The sequence below is a fragment of the Cavia porcellus genome, unplaced genomic scaffold, assembly GCF_034190915.1.
Source record: "Cavia porcellus strain 051 isolate PalLab524CR breed Dunkin Hartley unplaced genomic scaffold, mCavPor4.1 scaffold_11, whole genome shotgun sequence".
In the NCBI taxonomy this organism is placed as follows: Eukaryota; Metazoa; Chordata; class Mammalia; order Rodentia; family Caviidae; genus Cavia; species Cavia porcellus.
The window spans coordinates 83,267,865-83,286,423 of NW_026947494.1; the positions used below are offsets into that span (position 1 = coordinate 83,267,865).

The 18,559-nt window shown below is 38.9% G+C and overlaps 1 protein-coding gene across 24 annotated transcripts in view; it reads left to right on the top strand.

Moving 5' to 3' along the window:
• The first annotated feature begins 8,825 nt into the window (after positions 1-8,825).
• Wnk1 (WNK lysine deficient protein kinase 1) overlaps positions 8,826-18,559 on the top strand; it is a 135,589-nt gene continuing 125,855 nt past the window's right edge. For 15 of the 24 annotated variants that reach the window (XM_063258600.1, XM_063258586.1, XM_063258587.1 and 12 more), the window contains exon 1: positions 8,827-10,218. In XM_063258600.1, coding sequence (XP_063114670.1) covers positions 9,451-10,218 — 768 coding nt within the window. In that variant the 5' untranslated portion in view covers positions 8,827-9,450. Of the gene's footprint in view, positions 10,219-18,559 lie in introns of all 24 variants that reach the window. The other 9 variants (XM_063258603.1, XM_063258604.1, XM_063258606.1 and 6 more) reach the window with 4 other exon arrangements.

The following is an 18,559-nucleotide window of genomic DNA, read 5'->3' on the forward strand; positions in this document are numbered from 1 at the left end:
CTGTCTTGGCTTGTTACAGAGAGAGCCAGTGATCCAAGTGGCCAATCCTATTCTGTCGTAATTTAATACCTCCATCAAAGTTCAGTGATAAGAAATGTATAGAAACATAGATAAAGAGCTAAACCCAGCCTGGCAGTTGAAAGGATCTAATTTGAGAAGCTGCTCTCAGTATACATCCAGCAGTGAAAGCACATTACCTTTCTCTAGGGAGTCCGAACTTTTCTTTTTAATTTTAAATTTTTTCAGTGCTGGAAATAAAACCCAGGGCTTTGGGTATGCGAGGCACATGGTCAAACAAGCTATACCCCAGGCCCTCTTTCCCACTCTAAGGGAGAACATATATATCCTATCTTCAATTGACTCAAATACATAGATATTTGGAAGATGTTATTACTGCTATGATGATATAATTAAGTTTGATAATTCTTCTAGAGTGAACTTGACTGTGTTAATCAAGCAAAATATATCTAGCAAAATCATCATTTTATGATTCAGAAAAGTTAAACTAGGTGTGGTGGCACATGCTCTAATATTATCACTCAGAGGCTGAGGCAGGAGGATTACTATGAGTTTGAGGCCAGTCTGGGCTACATGAGTGAGTTCAAGACCAGCCTGAACTACTTAGTGAAACCCTGTCTCAAAAACAATTCAATATTGGGTGCAGTGGTACACACCTGTAATCCCAGGACTCAGGAGGCTGAGGCAGGAGGATTACCATGAGTTTGAGGCCAGGCTGGGCTACATAGTGAGTTCAAGGCCAACCTAAACTACATAGTGAGACCCTGTCTCAATAAACAACAAACACATCCAAAAAATTCAGAAAAGTATTATTGAATATTAAATTATGAATATATAAATAGCAGATAGAATTTGCCATGTTTATAACTGGCTAAGCAATGTAAGCAAACACTTTTATTTCCCTGCTATGCTGGTGATAGAACCCAGGGCTTCACACATATTAGATAGTGCTCTATCCTTAAGATACACCCTCAAGACTGTAAGAAAATCCGATATTTAGGATGGAGATTGTTTTTCCATTTATTGGAAAGAAGATATTTGGCAAATTCACATTACTTGGAATGCTTCTGAATATTTATCTTCATAGCTATCTTCATCCCTCCAGACCACTGAAATGGATGAAAATGATCAATACTTAGAACCTATTGAACTAAACTAGCAATTTCATTTTAACCCACATAGTTTATATAGTTTTACAGGGACATAATGTTTTATCTCTTGGGTATCAAGACAAACAATTGTAAGTAGAATATAATGCTCTGCAGAATATGTTCTATTTTGGTGGAATTATGTACCATTTTAAAAATCTGCCTTATTGAAGAATAACTTCCATGCAATAAAAACTTGCACATTTGGGCAGGGACACAGCTCACTGGCAGAGCTCTCCTTTTAGCATACATGAGGCCCTAGATTCAATTTCTAGCACGGCAAACAGTAAAAACAAGCCTGCCGACTTTAATGAGTTTTGGATGAATACAGTCTGTATCCACCACTAAAACTAAGACAGAAAACATTTCCAGCACTAGAAAGTTCTTTTGTGCTTCCTTGCAGTCAGCTCCTTCCCTTCACTGACTGACCTTGGAACTGATATTTTGGTCATTATACTTTTGTGTCTTCTGGATTTATATGTAAATGAAATCTGCAGTCTTTTTGTGTGTGGTTTCTTTACATAACATAATGCTTTTGATATATATATATATATATATATATATATATAATTTTTTTTTTGGTACCAGGGATTGAACTCACGACCTTGTCTTTTTAAAAAAATTTTTTTTTATTTTAAAAAATAGATTAAGATAAAAGAGGACATAACAACACAGGTCAGAACAGAACAACTGAAGCAACATAGTGTTTCACCACAAGACAACCTGACATAACAGTAGCTACCATAGTGTCTCTTTCCTTGAAATATTTGAGTATACCTTCATATACTATAGTATCAAACATAAAAAGACAAAATAAAACCATTCAAGAGAATGAAAGTATTACAGGGTATTCAGAACCAACTAACAGAAAAAGAACAATGGTTTCTGTATTATCTCCTTGTCTATAAAAAATTTTGTTTAGGGACTGGGGATTTAGCTCAGCAGCATAAGCCCCTGCCTTGCAAGCAAGCAGTCCTGAGTTCGATCCCCGGTACTGATAAAAAAGAAAAAGACAAAAAAAAATTTTTTTTATTTATACTGTCACATATAATAAAATCCAATAAGATACAACATGATAAAACCGATGGAGACAGAAAGACAAAAGCTTGGGGGGACTTCAAAACAAGCTGATGTTAAATCAACACTAGCTATTATAATGTCTTGTTTTCTTCAAAATAGCTGTTCATACCATCACAGACAATAAAATCAAACAACCCAGAGTAAAACCATTCCAATTAATGAATGAAAACATTATAAAGCATCAAAGCAATATAATGGGAAATCACGATTACCACATACTTTTATGTATTCTTACCATTTCTTACACTAGGAAAACTATTCTGTATTTATATACGTGAGTTTGAATTATTTCGCTTATGAGTATGATGACCTTGTCTTTACCAAGCAGACTCTTACACTGCTGAGTGAAATCTCCAGCCCCTATATTATTTTCATATCAGTATTTTTTTAAATTGTGGAATAATATTCCATCACATGGAAATATCACAGTTTACCCATTGACCGGCTGATAGGTATTTGATTTTTTGCAATATAAGGCTATCATGAGTAAAACTGCTATGACTTTTTTTCATACAAGTCTTTATGCAGACACATGCTTCCATAGTTCTTAGATATATAGCAGTGGAATGGCTAAATAATATAGTTAAATGTATGTTCAAACTTATTAAATAGTCAAGCTATTTTTCAAATTGGCTATGCCATTGTGTTCTTACCAGCAATTTGAGAGAACTGCTGTACTTTCCCCAAAATAAGTCCTAAATGGAAAATAAACCATAGCAGGAGTTTTCAGGATGCTCACAAAAGAAGCCTGATTCCCAAAATAAACACCAGATAAGATCATCAGCCAGATGGATATGTTTAGTTCATCTGTTGCAACACACAACAGACATATTACATAATAAAGTTATATTAATATATAATTTAATGTAAATAAATATTGAGTCAACTATTCAAATAAATCATAATATAAATTATAATTAAGTATTTGTAAATACGCAGACACCTTTAGTTTTTTTTTTTTTTTTTTTGTCTTTTTCCTTTTTATTGGTACCAGAGATCGAACTCATGACTGCCTGCTTGCAAGGCAGGCGTTTATGCCACTGAGCTAAATCTCCAGCCCCTGACACCTTTAGTTTTTAAAAATTATTTATTATTATTATTATTGGAGACAGGATCTCAATATATAGTTCAGGCTGGCCTTGAACTCACTAGGTAGCCTACACTGGCCTCAAACTCATGGCAATCTTCCTGCCTCAGTTCCCCTAGTGCTGAGATTACAGGAGGGCGCCACCACATCTGATTTGAATTTCTTGCAACTCTATTTCCTGTATAACCATTGGCCTCAATCTCTTATGTCCAGCAATAATTAGTGTTTCTTGTCCATGTAGCCTACTCATAGTACATTGGAGACACAGCTGTCAGAGACTTTATCCCATGAATTCTTCACTCAAGTCGCAAAATCTTGCAGGCTAGGCACAAAGTTTCCACCCAACCAAGTGTTAGTTGAAGACTACAAGACAGGAGAGGCAACAAAAAGAGTTAAGAATGATGAGGGCCAGGGATTTAGCTCAGTGGCATAAGTGCCTGCCTGACAAGTGCAGGGTTGTGAGTTTGGTCCCTGATACCACAAAAAAAAATAAAAATAAATAAATAAAAAAGATGGTCTACACAAAAGTGACAAAAATTGTAAGCACCAAAACTTAGAAAACATTTATTTATGTGTTTAATTATGTAGATTCATATGATGATAGATACATTCATTTCTATTCATTAGCAAATGTATACATTACTTGTGCATTATCTCTACTCCAATTGGTCATTCGGCAAGTTTGGTTCATCTGTTTACAGTGTTTCCTGTTGTCCAAAGGTGCTCCTTGGGCCTGATGTGGTGATGCACACCTGTAGTCCCAGCACACAGGGAACTAAGGCAGGAAGATCGCCATGAGTTCGAGGCCAGCATGGGCCCATAGTGAGTTCAAGACCAGCCTGAACTATATAATGAGATCCTGTCTCCAAAAAAACCCAACAATAATAATAAAGTATTTTTAAAAACTAAAGGTGTCTACTTGGGTATTTAGGCAGGCAGCTCGTTGCAAGTTCAAGACCACCTGGGCTACAAAGTGAGCTCAAGGCCAGCCTGAACCGCATAGCGAGACCCTGTCTCAAAAAGATACACACACACACACACACACACACACACACACACACAAAGAAATTCAGTCAAAATATGGGATTTGTATAGTTACAACAGTGTTTCAGTAGATGATAGTGTGATTGTATTTGAAAAAAATGTAAATTTTTGTACATGAGTAAATATAATTATACATGAATAAATGCACACTGTTGTACATGAAAAAGTAAGACATCTTGAAAATAAGTCCTATTGTAACTTTTGTAGCAAAAAATAATATAAAATCCATTCCAAATTTCAGGAGAATATGGTATTTGTTCTATATCCTTATCAACCACTTAGTATTTTATTTATAATTTCAGCCATCCTTTTGGGAATGTAGTGATATTTCACTATGGTTTTATTGTTCATTTCCTTAATGACTAATGATGTTATTCATCTTTTCATGTATTAATTTGCCATTCCTTTATCTTATTTGGTGAAGAACTTGTTCAAGTCTTCTGCACACGTTTTTATTGTACTGTAATCTTAATGTTAAATTCAAGAATTCTCTAGATACTGTTTTGATTTTTTCAGACATTTAGTTTCCAGTATTTTTAGTTTTTTCTTTCATTTTTAGCTGTGTCTTTTCTTTTTCTTTCCCTCCCCTCTCTTTTTCTCTCTCCCTCTCCCTCTCTTTCTCTCTGTCTTTTTCTTTCTTCCTTTCTTTTGTGCCAAGGATCAACATAAGGGCCTCATGCATACTAGGCAAACATTCTACTAAGTTACATCTCTAGTCCTTTTTATTGTAAGATAGGATCTTGCTAAATTTCCCAGGCTGGTATAGAACTTGAAATCCTCTTGCATCAGCCTTCCAAGTAGCTGGGATACAAGTGTACACATCATGACCAGCCACATTATCTTTTAAAGAACAAAAAAATTCTAATTTGCATAAAGTCCATTTTAATAGTATTTTAATGTGTTTTGTTTTTGTTTTTGTTTTTTTTTTACATTTTAAACTTTTTTTTTTACTTTGTTTTTGCTTGGCCCTAGGCTATAGATTTTCCTCCATAATTTTTATAGTTTTAGGTATTATTAATTTTGAAATTTTTTTCTGGGTGAATTGAACTCAATGAAATTTTTTAAAATTTTGTTTTTGTTCTTTTTTCGAGACTTTGTTTTATATTAATATCACTACTAATTTTTTTTGTAGTGTTTTCTTCTATTTCCTTTTAATTTGTTTTAAAACTTTTTTTTTTTTTTTTTTTTTTTTTTTTTTTTGAGGCAGGGTCCTGCTATGTAATTCTGGCTGACCTACAACTCACTTCTGCCTCAGCTCCCATGTGCTGGCATTACAGGCCTGTGCCTCCACACCAGTAATGTGTCTTAAGATTTAAAAGGTTATTTTTAAAAAATAAGCAGCATATAGTAAGGTATTACTTTGTTATCTAATCTATCAATATCTTCCTTTGTACTGGAGAGTTTAAAAGAATTTAAATCATTTACTTTTAATATGATTGTAAATGTGGTTTAACTATTCCTTGGTTCTTTTTTTCTAGCTGTTTCATGTATTTTATTTTGCTTTCTTTTGTTCTTTGTTTTTTTGCAGTGCTACAGGATGGGATCAAGGGTCTTGGTAGTAGGCAAGCACTTTAGCACTGAGCCACATGCCCAACTCTGCCTTCTTTGCAATTAAAAAATTTTTTTCTTGGTTTGATTTGAGACAATATCACTCTGTAGTCCACGCTGGCCTTAAACTCATTGTATAGCGCAGGCTGGCCTTCAATTTGTGAGGTTTTCATGCCTTAGCCTTTCCAGTGCTGGAATTAAAGGCAAGTGCTACCATGCCAGACAAATTTGAATGGATAGGAAAGGAGAAGCATGAATCAACGTGAAACTGAACAACAAGAAAATGAACAAGAGCTAGAGAGAAAGAACACGGTGAAAGAAGGGAAAAACTTATATTCTTATGAACCCAAAGGTCAGGATGATAAACCTCTAACACTGTACTGTGATCTGGAGGTTTTTTTTTTACTGCTACCTCTATTTGTTACTTGATGTTTTATATGGATGATAGAGGAGTTGACTCCTTATTTGATAATTGAAATGACAGCGTAAGTACTACCAGGGATTATAGCAATGAAATCTTAGAAAAACATCAAATTACTTGGAGGTTGGTAAACTTTAAAAAGAGAATTGAAGCTGGGCGTGGTGGTGCACCTCTGAAATCCTAGCATTTGGAAGGCTCAGGCAGGCCGATTGTTGCAAATTCGAGACCAGCCTGGATTACAAAGTGAGCTCAGGGCCAGCCTAAACTGCATAGCCAGATCTTGTCTCAAAAAGACCAAAATAATAACAATAACAATAACAATAGTCATAATAAATAAAATAAAAATAGAGAATTGAGCAAAGAAGTGTTTATTCTGTGTACATATTCACTGTACAGAGTGTAAGTTTTAAATCTCACCATTGTGCATAATATTATACTTGAAGTTATGTCCGTTTTCATAATAAAACTAATCTGACCAAAGTACAAAACACTGCCGTGTGGGGAAGGGTGCTTTAAGTCAACAGATAACTGAATAACTTACAATGAATTTAGGTGCTCCTGGTTGAAAAGACTTGTTGACATGACATGTGATTGTTAAAGACTTGTGTCCAATGCAGTGTGATGGAAGTTTCAGGGCTCAGCAAGCAAGAATGGGCAATAATAAAATGCTTGTATAAGTACTCACACAGAAACATCCTAATTTTTTTAAGGAGGCAAAAAAGTGAACACTGTGATTTACTGATCTTCTTTTAACTTGCCAATGGATAATATAATTAGTTGTCTTATAAACAAACTTCTTTATAGTAAAACAACTAAGTTCTAAGAAGCACCAAGAAGCACAACAAAAATATGCTCTACAGTTATTTTTTCCCTTGCTGACATTAGGTTTATCGTTGAAGAAAATCCATTATTATAATCACCACCAGATTTACCGTTAGAATGGCAAATGAAAGATTTATTCTCTAAAACAATGAAAGTATTTTAGTACTGCACTTTAGTTACCCCTGCTGAATTTGTGCTTTAAAATATTCATAACCTGCCAATTTCACGAAATCTAAATATCACTGGTTTAAAACAAAGGTTCTGAATAAGCCTGAAAATGTAGCTTTTGATAAACAAAACAAACAGAAATAACGTTAATTTTTTGACGTATCCGATGAGCGTATACAAATTGTATAGCAAGATTTCTCTAAGCGGCGCTCATCAAGAGAAACTGTACTAACGAATCTTCCCTGCAGTGGTTTCCAAACTACTGCTGCTCTCCGCGCGGTCCGCGATCCGATAGGGTTGCGTATGCGTAAGCGCTTCCCGCTCTTACCGGTTGAGCTGACTTTTAACTGCCGTCTGGTTTCTAAATCCTGTTTCCTACTCTGTCTGGTGCCCCCTGCTGCTCATCACCTGTGCAGTCCTGTGTACTGTAGATTGCAAATTGCTAAGGGTCCAGGGACACAAGGACGGTTTGAAGGGAAGTATTTCCCGCACTGTGAATTGTATGGATTCAAATTTCCTGAGTTCAGAGCCTTGGTATGAATTATATACGTACATTCATGCAGTTCCAGAGAAAGGGTGTGGGTTGTTTTGTTTTTTTCTAAGCTACTAAGCAAAAGAAAGATGGAAATTAAGTTTTAACCAACTACAAAGGCAGAAGTCAACTCAGCCCTCAAATTTATGGTCAAAGATACGAACATGTATCTTTCTCTTTCCTCAAACCCCCTCCTCCACCCCTGTTCATTAGTTTCTTAGGGCAAAGCAAGACAATTCTCGATTTCAGTAGGGGAACGCATCTTTGCATTCAGAATTTCTGTCTTGAGTCTGGAGCTGAGAATGTGGCCTTAATTGGTGCGCGAGCGTGTGCGTGCGTGTCTGGGGGATGGAAGATAATGCTGCCTTAATGTTCCTACCCTAAACCTCAATCAATATTAATCTCAAGCGTTATGTCCATAAAGTTTCCTACGAATGGATGGCTCTTCCGAATCTCAGCAATCTTGCTTTGCCTCCCCTCCTCCCTCAAGTCCCGCTCGCTCAACACCACTGCAGCTCTCTCCATTAAAGACCAGTAACAGATCATTTTTCATTGCAAGACAATCCTCTTAGCAGAGCATGATGGGAATCTCTCCTCTTTCTCTCACTCTCTTTTCTCTTCTTTGCTTCAATCTCTTCTTTTACAATTAATCCCTAAGTAACGATTTTCCTAGCAAACACGGACTTGGGGATGGGATTGAGGGACCCACGATGACGCTCCCTTCAGGCTTCCAGAAGGGGCGGTTTCCAAAGAAAACCACTGTTCCCAAGAGGCTTCGGGATAAAGCGGCCGCAGAGCATCACGGAAGTCCTAGGCCCTTATCTCCACAGTTCCTTTCACTCCTCCCTCTGGAGAACTACCAGTCCCAGGGTGCATTGAGTCTGGCACGCCTGCGCAGGAGCTCAGCGCGCGGCGGGGGAGGAGCCGCCCGGGGCGCGGGGGGCGGGGTCCGAGCGGGCTGTGTGGAGGCTTCAGACTCCGGCGCCATTTAGCGCGGAGAGTTTCCCGGGCGGGCGCGGCTGTTCTTGTGCCACTCGAACCCGCATCTTCGGTGACAGAAGGCGCCTGCTGGGGTGACTGCTCTTTCCTCCTTCCACCACACCCCCCGAGTCCTCTGGGTCTCTCTCCCTTGGTCCGAAGAGGCCGCCGAGCCGGGGCCCGCGGAGAGCGGCCCTCCCCTCCCCACCGTTCCTCCCTCCCTCAGCCCCGGCGCCGGCCCGGAGGGACGAGGTTCGCCAGGCCCGGGGCGGGCGGGAAGCCGCGGGGAAGGGGGGGCCGCTCCTCAGGCGCCGGGCCCCGCAGCTTCGGCCCCTCGTCCGGGTGATGGGCGCCCGGTGAGGCCGCACCGTCTGCCCAGCTCAGCCACCCGCCGCAGGATGGACGCGGACCGCGCAGCGCTGACCCCCGCGGCCACGCTTCCGAGCCGCCCGCCGACCCGCCCGCCCCGCGCGCCGCAGCCGCAGCCCCGCGCCGCCCTCGGGGCGCCTTGTCAGTGCTGATCTCGGCCGCGTCCGGTCGTCCCAGCCCCTCCTCTCTCGGATCCGCGCGCGCTCGCTAGCTCACCTTCCCCCGCGGACCCACCATGTCTGGCGGCCCCGCTGAGAAGCAGAGCAGCACCCCGAGCGCCCTGTTCCTCTCCCCGCCAGCGCCGGTCTCCAAGAATGGCTCCAGTTCCGACTCCTCCGTGGGTGGGAAGCTGGGGGCTGCGGCGACCGATGCTGGCCCCGGCCGGACTGAAGAGTACCGGCGCCGCCGCCACACCATGGACAAGGACAGCCGCGGGGCGGCCGCCGCCACGACCACCACCACGGAGCACCGCTTCTTCCGCCGGAGCGTCATCTGCGATTCCAACGCCACCGCTCTGGAGCTGCCGGGCCTCCCGCTCTCAGCCTCCCAGCCGGGCGCCTCCGCGGCGGTTCCGCAGAGTGCTCCGGCAGAGCCCCCGCGGGAGGAGGTCCTGACTGCCGCTGTCGCCTCCCAGGTGGCCCGGCAGCCTCCGCCCGCCGCTGCCCCGGGGGAACAAGCCGCTGCGGGCCCTGCCGCCCCGACGGTCCCCAGTAGCACCGGCAAAGATCGACCGGTTCCCCAGCCCAGCCTGGTGGGAAGCAAAGAGGAGCCGCCAGCGGCGAGAACTGGAAGTGGCAGCGGCGGCGGCAGCGCCAAGGAGCCGCAGGAGGAACGCGGCCAGCAACAGGATGATATCGAAGAGCTGGAGACCAAGGCCGTGGGGATGTCCAACGACGGCCGCTTTCTTAAGTTTGACATCGAGATCGGCAGAGGCTCCTTTAAGACGGTCTACAAAGGTCTGGACACCGAAACCACGGTGGAAGTTGCCTGGTGTGAGCTGCAGGTAAAAGCCCCACCTACTTTCTCTTCTGTTAATTTGGCTTGGTCCGTTTATCGAATTCACCCTTTACATGTAATTTTCAAACTGTGTGTCGGAGAGGTGGCCAACTTTGGAAGAGGTTGAAATTGGGAGAATGTGGAGGGTGTACTTGGGTGTTTGGAAAAGATAGAAATTATTGGTATCTAGAGGGATCTGCTACTAGGCAGGGGATGAAAATCATCTTAGTACGAACATATGGTCTCTTTTACTGATTTAGTGTCTGGCAGGAATTAGTGGGGAAGTTTCTGAGTTAGGAAAGTACAGAGTCTTCTTGCCCTGTGCGTTTCAGTCTCATCAGCGCCTCTGCAGTGAGGAACTCCCTTTGTGTTAGAAGTTGTTTCCATCCATGAAATCAAGCTGTCCTTTTAAAATAAGAACAGTTCTGGATACATCTACTTGATGACAGCAAGGACATTTAGTATAAAATAAATATTAAAAAGACTGTTCTCTGCCTCTTAGATAAATGCCTGGGGACTAGTAAGGTACAGTACGTTTTTGCTGTTCTGCTTAATGATGCTTAAACCCCGTATGTTAGCTAGCTGTCATCAGACTTGCTTTTTTAAAACAAATGTCTGCAGTCTATTCAGTCTACAGTGAGTAGTACGAGAGCCCATCCAAAATTATTTAAGTGCTTGGAGAATTACTATGTTATCATCATTTTAATCTTGTTTTAAAAGTTCTTTTGTTTTTGTGGTGCTGAGGATTGAACCAGGGATGCTCTGCCACTGAGCTTTGAAATGGTTTTAAAACCATTTTTAAAATTTTGAGGTAAGATTTGGTTAAATGCCCAGGCTGGCTTCAAAACTTTCTATCTTCCTTCCTCAGCCTCTGAGTAGCTGGGATAGCAGGTGTACACCGCCATGCCTGGCTTGTAAAAGATTTTTAAACTTTACCAAAAGTCTCATCTAGATGGATTATGGAGGTTTTCATGTTATACATAATGTTATGTCTTTCTGATGGATAAAGATAATTTACATTTAAACAGCTAAGTTTGGGCTATTTGTTGCTGAACTTACTTTAGCAGCTTGCTTGACTATAACCTTACTAGGAAGTGAACATTTGTTGCTAGAAGCAGAATTTTACTGAAGGAAAAATATCAGGTACATTGTATGTGGCAAATGCCATTATCAGTACTCTTCTTGATAAGAAAATGGACCAAGTTAATAGGATAGGAAAGTAAGTAAATGATCTTGAAACCTCAGGTTTATCCATGAACCAATATATGAGACACAACTCTTTGAATGGCAACTTCCAATGACCAGGGCATATGAGGTGTGAAAGAAAACTAACACAGCATGTGGAAGTAAACTTAAATACCAACAAGTTCTTTGGAACATAGTTTCTTAAATTCTGTACTTCATATGGAACTTCTAAGGAAATGAAGTATAAATTACTCATTTTGGAGTAGTTTAGAGTTTAGAGTGGTTTAGAGTTGAAAGCTGAAGATCTTTTTGGAAAAAATACTGTCAAACTATGTTTCTATTGGTCAGTTGTACTTAAAAAGTTATACTCAGACCAAAATATCTTGGTGTACTGATGACAATTTACAATCATTTTTTTAGTACCAAGTTTGCCTATTAAAATTCGTTTGTTAAAGTTTCATATTTGAATAAATGCTTTTTAATGATTTTTTTCTTATTTTTTAACACTAGACCCAATTAAATGTTGAGCATTTTATGGATTAATTTTGTTTCAGTTATTTCACTTTGAATCCTCAGAATGCGATTTGTGTTTTCCCTTTATTGCCTGGAATTTTCTGATAGCTTATTATGAAACCAATAATAATATAGTGCAGAAAACTCAGTTTGTCACAATAAGAACTTTGTCTGTTTCTCAGTTTTTCTTAGACATAGGCATGATCAAAATAAGGGAAACCTTACATCTCCTATTATTCTTAAGCCAGGTCAAGATGTGGCTGTAGAACCAAATGAATCCTAGCTCACCGAGTGGTACTCTCGCTTAGAAACCTGCATGCCATCCGTCTGTCCATGCTTGTACAACTTTTTATTTTGGTTTTAAAAAGGGTGATTAGCTTACCCCAGGAATTGGTTAGGGTTTTTTGTTTTTATTTTGGGGGGGGGGTGTTTTTGAAACACGATTTCATTATGCAGTTCAGACTGGCCTTGAACTTGCTGTGGAACCCAGGCTGGCCTCAATTTACAGAGATCCTCCTGCCTCAGGCTCCCAGGTACTGGGATTATAGGCATGTGCCACCATGCCTACCCTGTATTTTTGATTTTTGACCAGGATCCTTCGAGTACATATCTTCTGAAGTGTCAGTAGATCAATGTTTGGATTTTTATCTTCTGATATAAGTTAAAGGACAAGCCAAGGGATCACTAAAGTATTAAGAAGAAAAGAAAACCTTTTCACTTTAAATGTATACTTTGATTTGTTTTTTTGAGATGGGATCTTGCTATGCAGGTCAGGCTGGCCCTGAACTTACTATGTACAGGCTGGCCTTGAATTCACATCAAGTCCTCCTGCTTCAGCTTCCCGAGTGCCTGGAATACAGGAGTGCACCACCACACACAGGATAAATTTATATTTTTAATAAACGTTTTACTGTAGCATGACAGCAGAAATACTGTGTTGAGTTGTTGAATTAAAAATCTACGTGTTTTAAAACTGAAAAAAAAAATCTAGGCTATCCTACTTACTTGTTGAGGAACCTGAAATTACAGAGTATTTAAGTAACTTGTTTATAGACTGATAAAAAGACCAAAAATTAAACTAGTAAGGATCTAATAATAACTTGGAGAATGTATCTGTAATTCAGTAGATGTTTAATTAATAATTTGAAAGGAAGCAGTACTATGTTGATGTGGAAGTGTCTGTCAGATTTGTGGTGAAATCTAGTCTGTAATAGCACCTTCCAGTCACTGAGGACATATTTCAGGCCTCTATTTGGGGTATTGATTTTATCACCTCAGATGCAGTTATAAATAGACTGGTGGATGAGTGAGAGTGGTAGACAAAGCAAACTACTTTTTTTCCTCCTCGTTGTTTTTGTTTTTGTGACAGGATCTCTGTAGTTTGGACTCACTGTGTAGCCCAGGTTGGCCTGAAACTTGCAGCAATCCTCCTACCTCACCCTGCCAGGTGTTGTGCTCGCTATCGTGTTCCTGACTCAAACTGCCTTTTGTAAAGTTTATTTTAATTCACAGTATAGATGGTAATCTAGTAGAATAATTATCTGTTAATAAAGAATACTAGGTAACACTTTGATTCCAGGGTCTTCAGTAATAATTGAGATGCTTAATTAAGATTTGTTAGGCAAGTAGTGTGCCTAATACCCAGTCACTTTGGTCAGAAAATGTTATTGCTGGGGTATAAGTTTAGAGGGATCTTGTTTTTTAAGAAACAGCATGATTTTCTTTAAAAAAATTATGCAGATTTAGTAATGATTTATTTACTTTAAATATTTCCCCTCCAGGTTACCTCAAAAGTGAGAATTCATTATTAGATGCTCTTTATATTGATGAAATTGTTGCAGAAGCACCTGAAAGAAAAGGGCAAATCCTAATTTTTGCTCACATCTACTCAGTTCTTGCTTTTGTCTCTGGCTTTTACTAAGTTAAGGTTTATGTCATTTGAAAGAAAGAGCGTAGCAGGGCTGCAGAAATGGGATGTGGTTCTGTGAGTCAGAAGCTATAATTTCTTTGCTGTAGTTCTTAAAATAACTCATTGAACTGAATCTCCCCATTTGAGTGTTAAAGATTTTCCCCCTTTACCCTTTTTGTTTCTGTTATGTTCCTTATTTTTTAGGATAAGACTCTGTATTGACTTTTAAGTCCCAGGAACTAGATTTTAGGGAGTAGTCTTTAGAGTTTGTTTTGAAATTCTTAAGAGTCCCCAATTAGGAATATAATCAAACTACAGAACATATCTTTACCTTTTAGGTCAGAGTGGCTGCTTTGTAAATTAAGGAATGAATGGTAGTTTGTTTAAAATAATGCTTTGTCCCTTTTAAACAGGATAGAATGCAATAGGAGACAAGATGATTTTGTTTAGGTAAGATTGTATTTAAAATTTATGTAGATTTTTTTTCTGTAGGAAAGACCTTGTACAGGAATTGGAAACTGTATTTTGTTTTCTGTTCTTTTTCTTTTTGTGCTGCAGTACTAGGGATTGAATCCAGGGCCTTCACACTAAGCTATATCCCCATCCCTCTTTAAATTTTGAGATAAAATCTTCCTGAGTCTCTAAACTGTCCTGGCTGGGATTGAATTTGAGATCCCCTTGTTTCAGCCTCCCAGAGTGCTGGAAATATAGCTGTGTGCTACTATGCCCAGCCTAGGTTGAATGTTTTAATATGATGTAGTTTCTTAATCTTAGGAGTTTAAATATTTTCATTTTTTTCTTATTTACCTATTTTCCTGACTCAAAGTAATGTAGTTGTTCTTAGTCTAACAACTTGGAATGAGAGATTGTTTTGTGTAAAACAAATTGGGAATATAATATTTTCTGGTGACTGGGTTAAATTTGTGACATTAAAATTCAAGTGCAGGAACCTGGTCACTTAATTCATTATAGTTTATCCCTGTGGAAACAGTTGACTAAAACTGGGTTCTTATTATTATAAATCACCCTACACCTGTTACTTGAGTTTTCTAGTATCTTTTAATTTTTTAAAATAAAACCATAAAAGCAGCAATAATAATTATGCTCAAATTATAATTTCTGAAAATACTAGTGTACATGAACTAATTCAGTTGTTACAATCAGTAGGTCTTTGCGATACCAGTACTTTGAATTATATTGACATTTTCAGTACTTTGCATTTTGTTTGAGGTCTTACTGTTTGTTTTAACATAGGACAAATCTTAAGTTTGAGTTTTCTGCAGTATAACGTAGTGGATTAGGTATAGGCTAGGTATATGGCTCTGTGATAAGAGTCATGAGATGAGCAAGTCCATGTATCCAATCCCCAGCATCCCCATTCCCCCAACAAACAAAAAGCAAAACTGTACTGCCTGGATACAAATTCTACGTGATTGTGTCAGCTTGAGGCAAGCTCTGTATTATAGTCTCCTATCTGTAAAGTGGGTGTAAAGTGTTCATGTTTTTGCACAGTCATTAATGCTACGTGCAGGGCTGTCCCATCAGGCAGTTTTGTCAATCTTATTACTAATAAAATTGATACAAAGCTGTCAAATGGAACAATCATGTATGTAACACTAGATTCAAGCTGCCAGACACCAAGACATAGAAATTATGGCCCTTCATGAATGTAATATATGTAAACTATGTAAGACAAGGCCTGGCATGTAAGCAGTATTAACTATGATGATACAGCATCTTTTCTTTTTCTCACATCCTTGCTTCTATTGACTCATTTAAACATTTAAAATTTTTACTAGTACACGCTTGCAGTACATAATGGTTACATTCATTGTGGGAAGTTGGTACATACACATATGTAGTACATCTTTAATTCTTTTTTATGATCCCTTCCCTTCTCCTTCCCCTGTCCCCATCATTTCTTGATACTCTTCCCATTTTCAGAAAGTCTGTCTGTTTACTACTGTCTGCCTTTTATTTTTGCCTTTATTTATACTTTGGGCTTCTTATGTAAGAGCAACCACACAATATTTAAGCTTGTATGTCTGGTTTAGTTCGCTTAACGTGGTCTCATGGTACATGCATTTTCCTACAAATGATTCAAATTTATTCCTGTTTATGGCGGAGTAGTACTCCATTGTATATGAATACCACATTTTCTTTATCCTTTCATCTGTCGGTGCATGTACACCCTGTTTCCAAGATTTAGCTATTACAAATTGTGCTGCTATAAGCATAGTGTGTATGTATCTTATAATATGTCTTTAATTCATGCAGGAAGGTACCAAAAAAGAGAATAGCTGGGTTAATGGAATTTCTTTTAGTTTTTTTTTAAGGAATCTATGTTGGTTACCATAATCGTTACACTAGTTTACATTCAAAGAATCGTACCCCCACCCCTAACCTCACTAGCATCTATTATTTGATTTTTTTTTTTTTTTGATGTTAGCTATACTTTCTGGAATTAAGGTAGAATCTCAATATCCTTTAAATTTACATTTCTCTCTCTCTCTTTTTTTTTTTTTTTGAGACAGATTCTCACTGTGTAACCCAGGCTGGCCTTGAACTTGTGGAGCAACTCTTGCTTTAGCATCCTGAATGCTGAGTTTAGCATGAGCCAGCAGGCTTCACTAAAATTGCATTTCTCTAATGGTCAGGGGCGTTGAACATTTTTTCTTGTATTTACTGGCCAAGGAACTTTTTTTTTTTTTTTTTTGGTGTTAAGAATGGAACTCAGGACCTTGAGCTTGCCAAGCAGTTGCTTATGCTGCTGAGCTGTATCCCCTACCCTGGTCATGGGACTTAACCTATAGTGCTGATTTGTTAGCAACACTTCTTAACTGATTGAAGATAAACTAAAATACTGTGTTAAAGTACTTTGAAAAATATAAGTACAAAATGTAACAAAAGGTACTTTGTTTTTTTAAGTGTTAAATTTTTTTGCAATGCTGGAGATGGAAGCTAGAAAAACACTACCATTGAGCTGTACCCCCTAACCCACACAAAGTACTTTAAATATTCAAGTTGAAGAATAGAAATTGTTACTTGTTAGGAATTATTATATAATGCCATGCATGGTGGTGCCTGCCTGTCTATAATCTCAGTACTTGGGAAGCTGAAACAGGCAGATCTCTGAGTTCAAGAGCACCTTCAGTTATACAGCAAGTTCAAGGCCATGCTGGACTATATAGTCAGACCCTACCTAAAAAAAAAAAAACAAAAAACAAAATTATTTTATTAATATTTTAGGCTTTTTAGTTAAAATTGGGGCATTTTGCTTTGTCTCTTTTGAGACAGAAGTTCACGCCTGCCTTGAACTCACTTTGTAGTTAGGCTGGCCTTGAACCCTAGACCAGCCTCCTGCTCTTGAGCCCTCCCAAGTGCTGAGATTACAGGTGTGTATCTCTATGCCGAACCTACTCTGTCAGTTTAGGAATCTTACCAAGTCTAGGACAAAAGTCCGTCTTTTCAGACTGAAGAAATTATCAGAAGCTCTTAAAAGCATATTCATTTGGAAGAATACTGTATTTTTGACAAGTGACAGACTTAAATTTTATGTCGTTTAAAAATGTTTGGCTATCGATGCTTTCTACATGAGAAGAGAAATAGTAGTACTGTACTCTTAGTTCACAGTTGACTTAATTGATTACATAATCTTTCTGCCTTAATTTGTATTAATTTAGATTTTTCAGATAAGACTTTCACCAAGAGTTTACTTTTTAATGTTCTGATTTAAATCTTGGCCTTCCAAAATTGTCATGTTAAGTGAGCTATGCTAAATGAATATGCCTCATAATCTTTAGCGGTTTTAAATTTTTATTTAGTTTGTTTAGTTGGAGTCAGGGTGTTGCTATGTGGACTAGATTGGCCTTGAGCCATTATGTATAAGGCCTTGAACTTGTGGATGATCTTGTGTTAATGAAGCAAAGACTAATATGTAATCAAACAGTGAATCAACTTTGTATTGATATGCATATTTTCGGTTAGGAATTGGGGATGAGAAATCTGCTGTGGGATTAAGGAGTAGCTGAGGAAGATCAGGAATTAGTAAGTGTACTTCATTTCATTTGGTAAGATCGAATGATAAGAAGGAAAATTGGAGAAGTAGATTGTCTCAAGAATAGTCAACAGTGATATATATTGATGAACAAGGAAAAGGCCTAAAAGTTGATTGAGGTAAACTATTTATCAGCTTTCTCTTAGTATCTACCATAAAAGTCTGTTCTAAACCAATTATTATTTTAGCTTTGGTTACTTGGACAGTTAAGCACTCCAGATGCATTTTCGTGTTTCATGACATTTACTCATTAGGTTCCAGAATCTTCACTTAAAATATTTGCTATAAAATGCTGATTCTTCTAGGACATGGTGGCATACACTGGTAATCTCAGCACTTGGGAGGCAGAGAGAGAAGGTTCACTATGAATTGGAAACTAGCCTGGGCTACATAGTGAGTTTAAGGCCAGTCTGAACTACATAGTGAGACCCAGTCTCAAAAAACATACAGACAGGGCCAGAGATATAGCTCAGCAGCACAGCACCTGCCCGGCAAGCATGAGGTCAAGTTCAATTCCCCAGTATCAAAACAAAACAGAAACAAAGGCTGATTATTTATTTATTTATTGGCACCAGAGATTGAACTCGCACAACTTAGTGCTAGCCAGGCAGGCATTTATGCCACCATGCTAAGTCCCCAGCACCAAATACTGATTCTTAAATAGTTTGTTTTTCTGCTATCATC